Genomic DNA, 15409 nt, shown 5'->3' on the forward strand with positions numbered 1-15409 from the left:
TGCTCTCCTCTGGACCCTCTCCAATTTCTCCACATCCTTCCTGAACTGCGGTGCCCAGAACTGGACACAGTACTCCAGCCGAGGCCTAACCAGTGCAGAGTAGAGCAGGAGAATGACTTCTTGTGTTTTGTTCACAACACACCTGGTAATGCATCCTAGAATCATGTTTGCTTTTTTTGCAAGAGCATCACACTGTTGACTCATATTTAGCTTGTGGTCCACTATAACCCCTAGATCCCTTTCTGCTGTACTCATTCCTAGGCAGTCCTTTCCCATTCTGTACGTGTGACACTGATTGTTCCTTCCTAAGTGGAGCACTTTGCATTTGTCCTTATTAAACTTCATCCTGTTTACCTCAGCCCATTTCTCCAGTTTATCCAGATCCTTTTGAATTATGACCCTATCCTCCAAAGAAGTTGCAACCCTCCCCAGCTTGGTATCATCTGCAAACTTAATAAGTGTACTTTCTATGTCAATATCTAAATCGTTAATGAAGATATTGAACAGCACCTGTCCCAAAACAGACCCCTGTTAAGCCCCACTAGTTATAATTTTCCAGCAGGATTGAAAGCCATTAATAACTACTCTCTGGGTACGGTTATCCAGCCAGTTGTTCACCCACCTTATAGTAGCCCCATCTAAGTTGTATTTGAGTAGTTTATTGATAAGTATATTATGTGAGACCGTGTCAAATGCTTTACTGAAGTCTAAGTATACCACATCCACCGCTTCTCCCTTATCCACAAGGCTCGTTATTCTATCAAAGAAAGCTATTAGATTGGTTTGACATGATCTGTTTTTAACAAAACCATGCTGGCTGTTCCCTAGCACCTTACCACCTTCCAATTGCTTGCAGTTGATTTCTTTAATGACCTGCTCCATTATCTTTCCTGGCACAGAAGTTAAGCTGACTGGCCTGTAGTTTCCCAGGTTATTCTTGTTCCCCTTTTTATAAATGGGTACTATATTTGCCCTTTTTCAGTCTTCTGGAATCTCTCCCGTCTCCCATGATTTTCCAAAAATGATTGCTAAAGGCTCAGATACCTCTTCTATCAGCTCCTTGAGGATTCTAGGATGCATTTCATCAGGCCCTGGTGATTTGCAGACATCTAATTTTTCTAAGTAAATTTTAATTTTGTTCTTTTCGTATTTCAACTTCTAAACCTACCCCTTTTTCACTAGCATTCTCTATGTCAGGCATTCCTTCCCATTTCTCAGTGAAGACCGAAACAAAGAAATCATTAAACATCTCTGCCATTTCCAAATTCCCTGTTACTGTTTCTCCCTTGTCACTGACCAATGGCCCTACCCTCTCCTTGGTCTTCCTCTAGTTACCAATGTATTTGTAAAAAGCCTTCTTGTTTCCCTTTATGCTTGTAGCTAGTTTGAGCTCATTTTGTGCCTTAGCTTTTCTAATCTTCCTCCTGCACTCTCGTGTTGTTTGCCTATACTCATCCTTTGTAATTTGTCCTAGTTTCCATTTCTTACACGATTCCTTTTTTAGTTTGAGATCATGCAAGATCTCCTGGTTAAGCCAAGGCGCTCTTTTGCCATGTTTTCTATCTTTCCTACACAGTGGGATAGCTTGCTTTTGGGCCCTTAATAATGTCCCTTTGAAAAACTGCCAACTCTCCTCAGCCGTTTTTCCCCTCAGTTTAGCTTCCCATGGGACCTTACCTACCAGCTGTCTGAGTTTACCAAAATCTGCCTTCCTGAAATCCATTATCTCTATTGTACTGTTTTCCATTCTACCCTTCCTTAGAATTGTGAACTGTATGATTTCATGGTCACTTTCACCCAAGCATCCTTCCACTTTCAAATTCTCAATAATTTCCTCCCTATTTGTTAAAATTAAATCTAGAACGGCTTCCCCCCGGTAGCTTTTTCAGCCTTTTGGAATAAAAAGTTGTCTGCAATGCAATCCAAGAATTTATTGGACAGTCTGTCCGCTGCTGTATTAGTTTCCCAACATATACCTGGATAGTTGAAGTTTCCCATCACCACCATATTCTGGGCCCTGGATGATTTTGTTAGCTGTTTGAAGAAAGCCTCATCCACCTCTTCCGCCTGGCTAGGGGGCCTGTAGTAGATGTCTAGTAGGACCTCATCCTTGTTTTTAACTCCTCTGAGTCTAACCCAGAGACTTTCAACCCGTCCATCTCCTACGTCCATCTCCACCTCTGTCCAGGTGTGTACATTTTTAATATACAAGGCAACACCTCCTCCCTTCTTTCCCTGTCTGTCCTTCCTAAGCAGGCTGTACCCTTCAATACCAACATTCCAATCATGAGTATTATCCCACCAAGTTTCTGTGATGCCAACAATATCATAGTTGTATTCATTTATTAGTACTTCCAATTCTTCTTGTTTATTTCCCATACTTCTTGCATTTGTATATAGGCATCTCAGACATTGATTTGGTCTTGCCTCCCAGTTTTGCCCTGGCCCTCTTTTTACTCTGCCAGTGTAGCCCATACTCCCTCCCATTTCAAGTTCATCTCCCAGGTATCCATGCTCTCCACTTACCTGCAGGCTTTGCTCTCCTTCCCCCGTCGAACCTAGTTTAAAGCCCTCCTCACTAGGTTAGCCAGCCTGTGTCCGAATATGGTCTTCCCCCTCCTCGAAAGGTGAACACCATCTCTGCCTAGCAGTCCTTCCCAGAAAAGGATCCCGTGGTCAAAGAAACCAAAGCCTTCCTGGCGACACCATCTACGCAACCAAGCATTCACCTCTAGGATACACCTGTCTCTGCCTGGGCCCCTATCTCTGACAGGCAGGATTGAAGAGAATACCACCTGCGCCCCAAACTCCCTGACCCGTGCCCCCAGAGCCCTGAAGTCACTCTTGACCTGCTCAATAGTAACAGAGAGGAGGCCGCGCTAGTCTATACACTATGGTCTGAAGAAGTGGGTCTGTCCCACGAAAGCTCACCTAATAAACTATTTTGCTAGTCTTTAAAGTGCTACTTGACTGCTTTTTGTTTTGACCCGCTCAGCGTCACACCTCACAGTATCATTAGTGCCCACATGGATGAGAAGCATGGGATAGTAGTCAGAGGGCCGGATAATCCTCAACAATGCCTGCGTAACGTCCCGGATACAGTCCCCCGGCAGGCAGCACACCTCCCGAGAGGAAATGTCAGGGCGACAGATGGGCGCCTCCGTCCCCCTCAGAAGAGAGTCTCCAACCACCACTACTCTACGTTTCCTTCTTGCAGGGGTGGCAGTAGACTTCCCAGCCTTGGGGGTACGAGGCTTCTCCTCTTCCGTATGGGGTAATTCTTGGTCTCCTGTATCGAGTACAGCATAATGGTTTTCCAGTACCACAGTGGGAGGGCTCTGAGCAGGGGTGGAACACTGGTTGCTGCGAGAAGTAACCTGCTGCCAGTGTCCACCCTGGTCCACCTCCTCCAGTGGTTTATCAGCCGTCCTGTGCACTGGGACAGTTACCTCCGCAGTCTCCACCTGAATACTATCCAGGAACTGCTCATGGACTTGGATACTCCTCAACCTGGCCACCTCCTCCTGTAGCTCCCCCACCTGCTGCCATGTTTGCTTCTCTTACTATGCATCAGAATGATTTGTTCCTGTGCCTTCAATAAGGCTTCTTTTAAAGTACTGCAAGTTCTCCTGAACGCCTTTCCCCTTCGTATTTGCTTCCCAGAGTATCCTGCCCATCAGTTCTGTCAGGGATTCGAAGTCTGCTCTTCTGAAATCAAGGGTCTGTATTTTACTCCTCACGTTTCTTTCTTTTATCAGGATCCTGAAATCCATCCTCTCATGGTTGGTGCAGCCCAAGTTGCCACCCACTTCTATTTGTCCTACTAGTTCTTCCTCTTTGTGAGCAGCAGATCAAGCTGTTCGTGGCCCCTGGTCAGTTCCATCAGCACTTGTACCAAGAAGTTATCCCCAACATTCTCCAAAAACTTCCTGGATTGTCTCTGTGCTGACGTATTGGTCTCCCAACAAATGTGTGGGTGATTAAAGTCTCCCATGAGAAGCAGGGCTTGTGATTTGGAAGCCTCTATTAGTTGTCTGAAGAAATACTCATCTACCTGATCTGGCAGTCTATAGCAGACACCAGCCACAACATTGCCTCTGTCGCTTCCGCTTCTGAGCTTAACCCGAAGACTCTCAACTGGCTTTTCTCCCTCCATATACTGGGAGCACTGAGCAGTCATACTGCTCTCCTATATACAGCGCAACTCCTCCTTTTCTCCCCTGCCTGTCCTTCCTGAACAGTTTATACCCTTCCATGACAGTGCCCCAGTTGTGCGAGTCATCCCACAAAGTCTGTTATTCCAGCCACCTCATACTGCTTTGGCTGTGCCAGGGTCTCTAATTCTTCCCGTTTGTTTCCCAGGCTTCTTGCATTTATGTACAAACAGGTTAGATAAGTAGTTGATTGGCTTACTTTCTGCTTTTGAATCAGGGCTCCTCCTTTGTCGTAACCTCCTCCTACCCCACTTATCTCATGGCTTGTCACCAACCCAGATAAACCTAATTTAAAGCCCTCTTCACTAGGTTTGCAAGCCTGCCCACAAAGATCCTCTTCCCTCTCTTCGTTAGATGGCTCCAGTCTCTTCCTAGCAATTCTTGTTCCTGAAACAGAAGAAAGTGGTGGAAGAAACCAAAGACACCCTGACACCACCTGCACAACCAAGCATTTACTTCCACAATTCAATGATCCCTCCTGCTCCCCTTCCTTCAACAGGGAGGATAGAAGAGAATACCCCTTGTGCTCCATACTCCCTGAACTTTCTTCCCAGAGGTACATGATCTGTGGTGATCTGCCCAAGGTCGTTCTTTGCTGTGTCATTCGTTCCTACATGGAGAAGTAGGAAGAGCAATAACCTGCAGGTTTGATTTGTGGAAGACTGTTACATCCTGGATTCTAGCACCTGGTGAGCAGCAAACTTCCTGAGATTCCAGATCTGGATGGCACATGGATGACTCCATCACCACCAGACCACCACCGCCATCTGTCTTCTTTTCTTAGGGGTGGTGGTCGTAGACCCCCCCCAATTCCTAGGACTACACATCCCATGCCTTCCAGTCAGTGGGGTCGTCTTCTGATTCCTTCCCTGAGAGGTCTCTGCCGCAGCATTCTCTACCATAGTACCTGTGCAGAGAGCCTAAAGGCGGTTGCTTACCTCCACTGGAGTTGGAGATACCTGAATTAGCTTTCTTCTCCTGTAGGTTCATGCTTCCAATTTTCTTTCTTGTTTTGTATTGCCCTCACTGGTTGTTCAACCTGCTGTACCTGCAGGAGTAAATGCTGCCTTCTGTCGAGGAAGTCTTCACTTTCTCTGGTGGACCGGACGGATGATATTTGGGCCTCGAGTCCTCTAATCTTCTTTTCCAAGGTACACTTGGTATGTACGAAATCCCTTCTGTCTTCTGGGAGGAAGACAAACATGGCACATACTGTGCAGGTCACAACAGCTGATCTGTCACTATCCATTTTTCCCTTTCCTCAGAGACTTCTCTCAGATGGTTTTGGTGCCACCTTGAAGGGCATAAGAGAAACTGGAAGAAAAAGACTGATCAGTATGGGGCTCCTCCCAAGGCGAACTCCCTGTTGGCTGCTGCCTTGTTTGCTGCTCACAGTGTTCGCTCAAAGCCTGGCCTCCAATCCAGTCAGCTCTCGAAGGCCCACCTGGAACAAAGCGCTCCTGATTCACACTTTCCAACCTTCTCAAACTTCCCCTCTTTTCAAACTGCAAAACAGATACTCGGACACACTGGATATTCAACCCACCAGCTCACAGCACAGCACAGCCCCCAAAAGCCTCACTTACCTGAGCTCCTCTGAGATGTTTCCCAGGCAAACTTCCTGTTGGCTGCTACCCTATTCACATCATGAATGGCAGTGAAAATGGGGTAGGTTCAGAGGCTAAAATAGGAAATGAATTTAAAAATTAAGAAAAGTTAGATGTCTTCAAGTTGCAGAGGGGCTGACGAAATGCATGCTAAGATACTCAGAGCTGACTGTGGAGATATTTGAGCAATTAAGTATTATCTGTGAAAAGTCATGGAGTAAGGGGGAGAGCCCGCAAGATTGGAAAAGGGCAAATACAATGCCCATCTATTAAAGAGAAATAAGAACAAACCAGGGAATTACAGACCTGTCAGCTTATTTCCTGTACCAGGAAAGATAATGGAGTAATGATTGCTTAATTATATCTGCAAACATCTAGAACACAGTAAGGTGATAATTAACAATCAGCATGGATTTCGTAAGAACAAATCACGCCAAACAAACTGGATAGAATCATAGAATATGAAGACTGGAAGGGACCTTGAGTCCAGCCCCCTGCCTTTATAGTAGGACCAAGTACTGTTGAGACCGTCCCTGATAGCCATTTATCTAACCTGTTCTTAAATATCTCCAGAGATGGCGATTCCACAACCTCCCTAGGCAATTTATGCCAGTGTTTGACCCCCCCGGACCATTAGGAACTTTTCCCTAATGTCCAACCTAAACCTCCCTTGCTGCAGGTTAAGCCCATTTCTTGTTTTATCCATAGAGGCCAAGAAGAGCAAGTTTTCTCCCTGCTCCTTATGACACCCTCTTAGATACCTGAAAACCACTATCATGCCCCCCTCAATCTTCTCTTTGCCAAACTAAACAAGCCCAATTCTTTCAGTCTTTCTTCATAGGTCATGTTCCATAGAACTTTGGTCATTCTTGTTGCTCTTTGCTGGACCCTCTCCAGTTTCTTCACATCTTTCTTGAAATGCGGTACCCAGAAATGGACACAATACTCCAACTGAGGCCTAACCAGCACAGAGTAGAGTGGAAGAATGACTTCTTGTGTCTTGTTCACAACACACCTGTTTATGCATCCCAGAATCATGTTTGCTTTTTTTGCAACAGCATCACACTGTTGACTCATATTTAGCTTGTGGTCCACTATAACCCCGAGATCCCTTTCTGCCATGCTCCTTCCTGAACAGTCGCTTCCCATTCTGTATGTGCGAAACTGGATGTTCCTTCCTAAGTGGAGCACTTTGCATTTGTCCTTATTAAACTTCATCCTGTTTACTTTAGACCATTTATCCAATTTATCCAGATCATTTTGAATTTTGACCCTATCCTCCAAAGCACTTGCAACCCTTCCTAGCTTGGTATCATCTGCAAACTTAATAAGCATACTTTCTATGCCAATATCTAAATCATTGATCAAGATATTGAACAGAACCGTCCCCAAAACAGACCCCTGCGGAACCCCACTTGTTATACCTTTCCAGCAGGATTGAGAATCATTAATAACTACTCTGAGTATGGTTATCCAGTCAGTTTTGCACCCACCTTATGGTAGCCCCATGTAAGTTGTATTTGCATAGTTTATTGATAAGAATATAATGCAAGACCATCTCAAATGCCTTACTAAAGTCTAGGTATACCACATACACCACTTCTCCCTTATCCACAAGGCTTGTTATCTTATCGAAGAAAGCTATCAGATTGGTTTGACATGATTTGTTCTTTACAAATCCATGCTGGCTGTTACCTATCACCTTACCACCTTCCAAGTGTTTGCAGATGATTTCCTTAATTACTTGTTCCATTATCTTTCCTGGCACAGGAGTTTGACTGACTGGTCTGTAGTTTGCTGCATTGTTCTTATTCCCCTTTTTATAGATGGGCACTATATTTGCCTTTTTCCAGTCTTCTGGAATCTCTCCTGTCACCCATGCTTTTCCAAAGATGATAGCTAAAGGTTCAGATACCTCCTCTCTCAGCTTCTTGAGTATTCTAGGATGCATTTCATCAGGCCCCGGTGACTTGTGGACATCTAACTTTTCTAAGTGATTTTTAACTTGTTCTTTTATTTTATCTTCTAAACCTACCCCTTTTCCATTAGCATTCACTATGTTAGGCATTCCTTCTTCAGATTTCTTGGTGAAGACTGAAACAAAAGTCTTTGAGCATCTCTGCCATTTCCAAGTTTCCCGTTACTGTTTCTCCCTCCTCACTAAGCAATGGGCCTACCCTGTCCTTGGTCTTCCTCTTGCTTCTAATAGGTCGTCTTGTTTCCCTTTATGCCTGTAGCTTTCTTTGATAGGACAAGCCCAGTAGATAAGGAGGAAGCAATAGATGTGGTATGTCCAGACTTTAGTAAGTCATTTGTTAGTTTCACATGACCTTGTCATAGAACACTAGAACTGAAAGGGACCTTGAGAAGTCCAGTTCCCTGCCCTTTCAGCAGGACCAAGCACCATCTAGACCATCCCCAATGGGTATCTATCTAACCTGTTCGTAAAAATCTCCAGTGATGGAGATTCCACAGCCTCCCTAGATATTTATTCCAGTGTTTAACCACCCTGACAGTTAGGAAGTTTTTCCTAATGTCTAATCTAAACTTCTCTTGTTGAAGTTTAAGCCCATTCTTCCTTGTCCTATCTTCAGAGGCCAAGGAGAAGAATTTTTCTCCCTCCTTGTAGCACTCTTTTAGGTACTTGAAAATCACTATCATTTTCCCCTCTCAGTCTTCCCTTTTCTAAGCTAAACAAGCCCAGTTCTTTCATTCTTCTCTCATCGCGCATGTTCTCTAGACTTCTAATAATTTTTGTTGCTCTTCTCTGGACCTTCTCCTCCAATTTCTCCACATCTTTCTTGAAATGTGGGACCCAGAACTGGATGCAGTGCTCCAATTGAGGCCTACTCAATCTTCATAACCCTATTATTTCAATGTTCCCTCTTTAGGTCATGTTTTCCAGACCTTTTAATAATTTTTTGATCCTCTCTGGACCATCTCTAATGTGTCCACATCCTCCTGAAATGTGTTTTCCAGAACTGGACATGACCTCAGAGGGAAGTTTGAAATAATGGGGTTTGTTCTTCCTAGAAAGAGAAGACAGCTGGAACATAAGGCCTTTCAAGTATCTAAAAGTTGTTACAAGGAGGAGGGAAAAAATTATTCTCCTTACCCTCTGGTGATAGGACAAAAACAATGAGCATAAATTGCAGTAGGGGAGGTTTAGGTTGGACATTAGGAAAAACTTCTTAATTGTCGGGTGATTAAGCACTATGATAAATTGTCTAGGAAGATACCACGATCTCCATCATTGGAGATGTTTAAGAGCAGGTTAGAAGCATGCCTGTCAAGGATGGTCTAAATGGTGTTTGGCACTGCCAAGAGTACTAGAGACTGGATTTCATGGCTACTTACGGATCCTTTCAGTTCTGTTATTCTGTGTAGAGGAGCTATGGTGTGCACCTGGTTTGGCCAGTAAAGCGTTAAGGCTATATATCCTTTTTTTTGGAGGGGGGCAGATTTTCACAGGCACAAAAGACAGGTGTAAGCATCTGACTCTCATTAATAACCATTGGGAAGTTGAGCATTTAAATCATCTGCGCTTTAGAAAGTCTGTCATGATGTTTATTCAAGTGCCCTGAGCTTTGAAAGCTTTCAGTACCATGAAATAAAGAAATGTGTATGCAACATGTTGTGAAATTGTTTACTTTTATCAATTAAAAACAGCTTTGGAAGTTTCTTGTAAATCTGATTTTACTAGTGCAGTATGCAACTTAAAATGGAGGGCCAAATGCTGAGTTTATTTTAAATTAACCCTTTGTAGTTCTCTGCCGTGAATAGCAGTTGGATGGTATTTTAAAAAGAAATACGGGGAAAAAAAATGGTGCTTGTCCTCTCCCAGCTGTAGTCGGAGGAGAACCCTAGAGGTGGAGTAATTGAATGGCCTTATTCAGTGGTTCAGGGTTTGTTGAATATTCATTAAAAGCATCCGCCTTCAGAAATTTTAGACTAAATGAGCATAAAGGTAGCTATTTAGGTAATTTAGATTAACTTAAAGTTGAATTAAACATATTTGTATGCTTGGTTATGTTACTTTCAAAAATAGTAACTAACTCTGTTGGATTGTAGGAAGTTTACTTTTCACTGAGGCGGGTGATGGTAAAATCTTGAAAGCTGCCTCCAATCACCTCTTTTCCAACACCTAGTGCACTAATGGTTGTGTGTGAAATCATTTAATTTGTAGTGTCTTTGCTTAAGAACCAAGACGTTACAAAGAAATGTCATACAGTCTATTGTAAAAGAGTTTGTGTGTATTAACATTATTTGTCTTCCCTTTCCCCATTTTATTTTGCTTAAAATAATTTCTTTTGTTTCTTTAAGATACCTTTCAAAGAAGCAAGGACAATAGTTTTAATAAACTCCTGTGGCTCTCAACTGAAGGAAACATAATTGAGCTCTTTGGACCTTTCTTGCTTTTCTGCTAGAACACAATAGTGCTGGACACCAAATCAGACACCCACGATGACTGCTCATACTTGGTCTTCCAGTTGGTTTGTTCTAATTTGTTTTTTTTTCCGAGATCACAGCAATAAGTTCCAAGAGAGAAATAAGCCAGTTGCTTTTTCTTGAATTAATTTCCTGTGTGACTATTTAAAATACGTTTTTTCTTTGCTGCCATAATACCACCGCAACCATTCAAGAGCAATGCCATTCTGAAACTGGAAACAAATTTTTTGTTTTGACCGAAAAGGTTAGAGTAAGGAGCTATCTTGGCATTCTGTGAATTGTATCAGTCCTCTTTCCTCTCTGTCCTAGAAACCAGTCTCCTCCTCCTGTTCCGCTATTTATGACTATAAAATACAAGCTGTCTGAGTTCGGTATATATTAGTATGTCAGTGTTCCTTTGTGCGAGACAGTTTAAGTTTGGAAAGTACCCTCTGTAAAGCAAATACAGAGTTTGCACACTAGGGTATACTACAAAGCAGTGGATTACTGGAATATTACAGAAAATACAGAATACCCTAATACAGAAAATTACTGAGGGTGAAAAATCCAACTTTGTTTAAGAGAAAAACAGTCTCCCAGAAGAAAAAATTTCCTAACCAGCTAAAGGATTTAAACCTCAGATGAGACATTCCTACAAAAGCATGAACAAAACTCTTTGTTAAATGCAAACACTGTTTCAGTTACAATATTCAGCAATACTGTTTTTAACAGTACCTTTTACTTGCGCTGCTTGAGCCTGCAATATACAAGTGTGATGTGACTGCTGTTTTGCATTACTGACAGTCCTGCATTATGCAGTTCTTGTATTTGAAAGAAGACTGACCCTTTCAAATAAAGACGGTATATATTGTTCTTAAGGAACTATAGCAGCTGTGTAAATAATAAATACCTTTTTTCTTAGTGTTTGGTTACATGTGTTTATGTTGTCTGAAGTTTTTTTTCTTAACAAGATCTCTCTTCTCCTTCCCTATATTGATCTACACAATTTTTAAGGGCCCTGTTCTTGCCTCTGTGTGAATAATCCTACTGTTGGATCACACATTATTTTTGCATTCTTGATCATCTTTGCTCAGCCTTGTGAACACCCTGCTCCTGCATGGTTAATGAGGATGTAGGGCTGGCCTAGGAGAGGAGGTCTTAGAAACCAGAGGCTAAGGCTATATTTCGATAGACAGCTTCTGTCAACAGAAATCCTGGCAAAACTTCTGTGGACGGATTGCGTCTACACCCAACAGCATACCAAAAGAGCAATCCACGCTGTTGACGGAGAGCAGCCAGGCTCCCCCAACCTCTCTCTGGACAGAATGGCTGACTGGAAGCTCTGCAAACGATGCTGCCTGGGGAACTGGCAGCCTCTCTATCGACAGAAGTATCTACACGGGCACTCTGTCAACAAAACACTGTCAGCAGAGGCACTGTACCTGAGCAGAGGGAGGTATAGCACAGTTGGCTGGACAGCCGAGTTTTGTCAACATACTCTAGACAGAGGATTTTAACCATGTAGACGCTTGGTGAGTTGTTGACAAAAGACCGCTTTTGTTGACAGAAGCTACCCCTGTGGACTCAGCCTAAGTGCCCAGGGGAATGTAAGAGGGAGTCTTGATTATAGCCCCTGTTATTAGGAAGGGCCCATTGCTGCTCCCAGTCTCCTCCCCCTTTGTCTTTTTCCGGGCAGATGACCTGACTGTGGATGCCTCTCTCCAAATCCTGGTGTGGTTTTGCAGAGATTGTGGCTTCCATATCCTGCTTGCAGGTTAGTCAAAAATCAGGAGACCTGGGAAAGGGGTCAGAAATCAGTGGGTGCTTGGGCTGCAATAACAGGGATAAAGGAGAGACAAGACAGACCTGAGGTGTGGGGTGGGGAATTAATGAGTATCTTATATGGCCGTATATGAATGGAAAATGTGTAGACCCAGCTATAGTGTACATGTAGCCTAACAGAAAACCTGTAAATGGCAAAGTTGCAAAAATGAGTTCTTTGCTTTGAATTTTGCCAAGAAGGTTAGTGGTGAGTGGAGGGCTAAAATAGTGAATGGCAGTGAAAATGAGGTGGGTTCAGAAGCTAAAATAGAAAATAAGTTAAAATTTAGACACATTGGATGTCTTCAAGTCACCAGGGTCTCATGAACTGCATCCTAGAATACTCGAGCTGATTGAGGAGATGTCTGAGCTGATAGCAATTATCTTTGAAAAGTCATGGAATATAGGAGAGATCCCAGAAGACTGGAAAAGGGCAAATATAGTGTCCAGCTATTAAAAAGCAAATAAGGACAACCTCGGAAACTGCAGGAAATCTGCAAACCTCTAGAAGAAAATAAGGTAATAAGTACGGATTTATCAAAAACAAAGCATGCCAAACAAAGTGGATAACTTTCTTCAGTAGGATAACAAGCCTCATGGATAAGGAGGAAGCAGTAGCTATGGTATGTCTAGACTAATAAAGCATTTGATACAGTCTGTCATGACCTCATTAACAAACTAGGGAAATGCAACCTAGAAAGGGCTACAGTAAGATATGTGCCTAACTGGTTGGATAAGCATTCTCTGAGAGAAGTTATCAATGGTTCACAGTCATGCTAGAAGGGCATATCAAGTCAGGTTCTGCAGGAATCAATTCTGGGACCTGTACTCTTCGATATCTTATCAGTGATTTAGATAATGGCATAAACAGTATGCTTACAAAGCTTTGGAGGGTAGGATTATAATTCAAAAAGATCTGTATAAACTGGATAAATGGTCTGAGGTGAACAGGATGAAATTCAACAAGGACAAATACAAAGTACTTCACTTAGGAACAATCAGTGGCACACTTACACAACGGGAACTGACTGCCTAAGAAGGAGCACTGCAGAAAGGAATCTAGGGGTCATAGTGGACCACAAACTAAATATGAGCCAACAGTGTGACACTGTTTGGGGTGGGGGGGGGAAGGGGCAACCATTCTTTTATGCATTAGCAGGAGTATTGGAAGCAAGACCTGAGAAGTGATACATCCACTCAGCTTTGCACATGATTAGCCCTCAAATGGAGTATTATCTCAAGTTCTGGGTGTCACATTTCAGGAAAGAAGTGGACAAATTGTAGAAAGTCCTAAGAAAAGCAAGGAAAATTATTAATGATCCAGAAAACATGACCTATGAGGGAAGATTGAAAGAAGTGGGTTTGTTCAGTCTGAAAATTAGAAGACAAAGAAGGGACATGATAATAGTGTCCCAAGAAAGAGGAAGAAAATTATTCTTCTTATTCTCTGATGATAGCACAAGAAGCAATGGGCTTAAATTGTAGCAAGGGAGGTTTAGGTTGGACATTAGGAAAAACTTCTTAACTGTCAGGGGTGCTTAAGCACTAAAATAAATTGTTTCAGAAGGTTGTGGAATCTCCCTTAAAAGTTTCTAAGAGCAGGTTGTAAAAATACCTGTCAGGGATGCTCAGATGGTGCATGGTCCAGCCATGAATGCAGGACTTGATGACCTCTTGAGGTTCCTTCCATTCCTAGGATTTTACTGTTCTACTATATTTCAGGATTGATCAAATTAGTAATGAATTAAATGGATTGTAATGATGGGAGCTGGATCAGGCCTTTATGTATCTGTGCACATATGTCCCAGTTACCTTTAAGGTCCTTTGCTTTCATATGGAGTCCCAGTGAAATTAACAAGACTCTGCCTTGTGGTTTGCAATGAAGTGCCTATAACTTACTTTAGAACTAGGTGTCCCAGCTGAGAAAAATGTATCACTAATTGTGTAGCTACTTACCAAGTTTTAATTATTTTTAATCAAAAATGGGTGTCTAAGCCAGGAAAGTTTATCATCCCACCTACCTCCTTATAATGCAAAAAATGAAAACAATTCAGCTAAAGTATTCAAGCACAAAAATAACTGCTGGGCATGAACAATCAAAGAAAATGTCAGCACAAAAGGTGAATTCTTCAGAAAGATGAGCATAGGCAACTTTAATTACAGCAGAGACAGCTAGTAATATGTGATTTGGGTTCAAAAATGGATGCTTTACATATTTTTGATTTAGCAAAACCAAACGCTATGAATTTTCCATAAGCTAAATTGTGAGTATTAGTTAATGTGCCCAAGTCAAGATTTTCGGGGTTGAAGCTTGTGACCCTATGCATACCATATACATTGCCTTCCACTGTTTCTGTAAGAATTTGGTTTGGATTCAAGAACAGTAAATCAAAAATGACATGTTAGACTGCAAACATGTAGGTTAAAAACTTGTGTTTGTGTCTGTACCAAGGGTCCTTTTTAAGGCCCAGGAAAGCAATTGTGTGTTACTGGCATTATACCATGTGGACACAAATGCAGGGCTGGAAGGGACCCCAAGAGGTCACCTAGTGCATTCCTCCCGTGCTAAGGCAAGACCAAAACATACCTAGATATGTGTCTAACCTGTTCTTAAAAACCTCCACTTATGGGGAATCAGCCACCTCACTCGGTAAGCCACTCCAGCACTTAGCTATCATTAAAGTTAGAAAGTTTTTCCTAATATCTAATCTAAATCTCCCTTATGGCAGGTTAGCCTCTTGCTGCTACATTGTCCTACCATCAGTGGATGTGGAGAGTAACCACCCTCCCTTTAATATATTTGACACACTACTCCACTTGAGGCCTCATCAGTGCTGAGTAGAGTGAGATAATTACCTCATGTATCTGAGAGACGATACTTCCATTAGTGTTCCACAGAGTTACATTAGTCTTTTTTTGCAGCTCCATCACATTGTGGCTCATAGTCAAGGTGTGCGTAGCTCTAATGCCCACGTTTTTTTTGCAGTGCTACAGCTAAACCAATTATTCCCCAGTTTATAGTTGAGGATTTCATTTTCTTCCTATGTGAAGTATTTTGTATTTGTCTTCATTGCATTTCTTCTGATTTCAGACCAATTCTCCGTTTATCATTTTGAATTCTAGGCCTGTCCTCCAAAGTGCTTGAAACTCGTCCCAGTGTAGCGTGGTCTGCACATTTTATAAATTTACTCTGAACCCCTTAGAGAAGTGATTAATGAAAATGCTGAATACTACACGACCAGGACTGACTTGTTGGGATCTCTGAAGGTAAGATGGTATGAAATAACTATGTAAATAATCACAATGCGACTTAAACACCGTTTTATAATTACTTCTGTC

The 15409-nt window shown here is 42.4% G+C and overlaps 1 protein-coding gene across 1 annotated transcript in view; it reads left to right on the plus strand.

The window, feature by feature from the left end:
• Positions 1 to 11171, plus strand: part of UBLCP1 (ubiquitin like domain containing CTD phosphatase 1) — a 35258-nt gene extending 24087 nt beyond the window's left edge. The window contains exon 11 of the mRNA XM_075009515.1: positions 10145 to 11171. Coding sequence (XP_074865616.1) covers positions 10145 to 10172 — 28 coding nt within the window. The 3' untranslated portion in view covers positions 10173 to 11171. The remainder of the gene's footprint in view (positions 1 to 10144) is intronic.
• Positions 11172 to 15409: the final 4238 nt, after the last annotated feature.

This window comes from Carettochelys insculpta, chromosome 15, assembly GCF_033958435.1.
Source record: "Carettochelys insculpta isolate YL-2023 chromosome 15, ASM3395843v1, whole genome shotgun sequence".
NCBI lineage: Eukaryota > Metazoa > Chordata > Testudines > Carettochelyidae > Carettochelys > Carettochelys insculpta.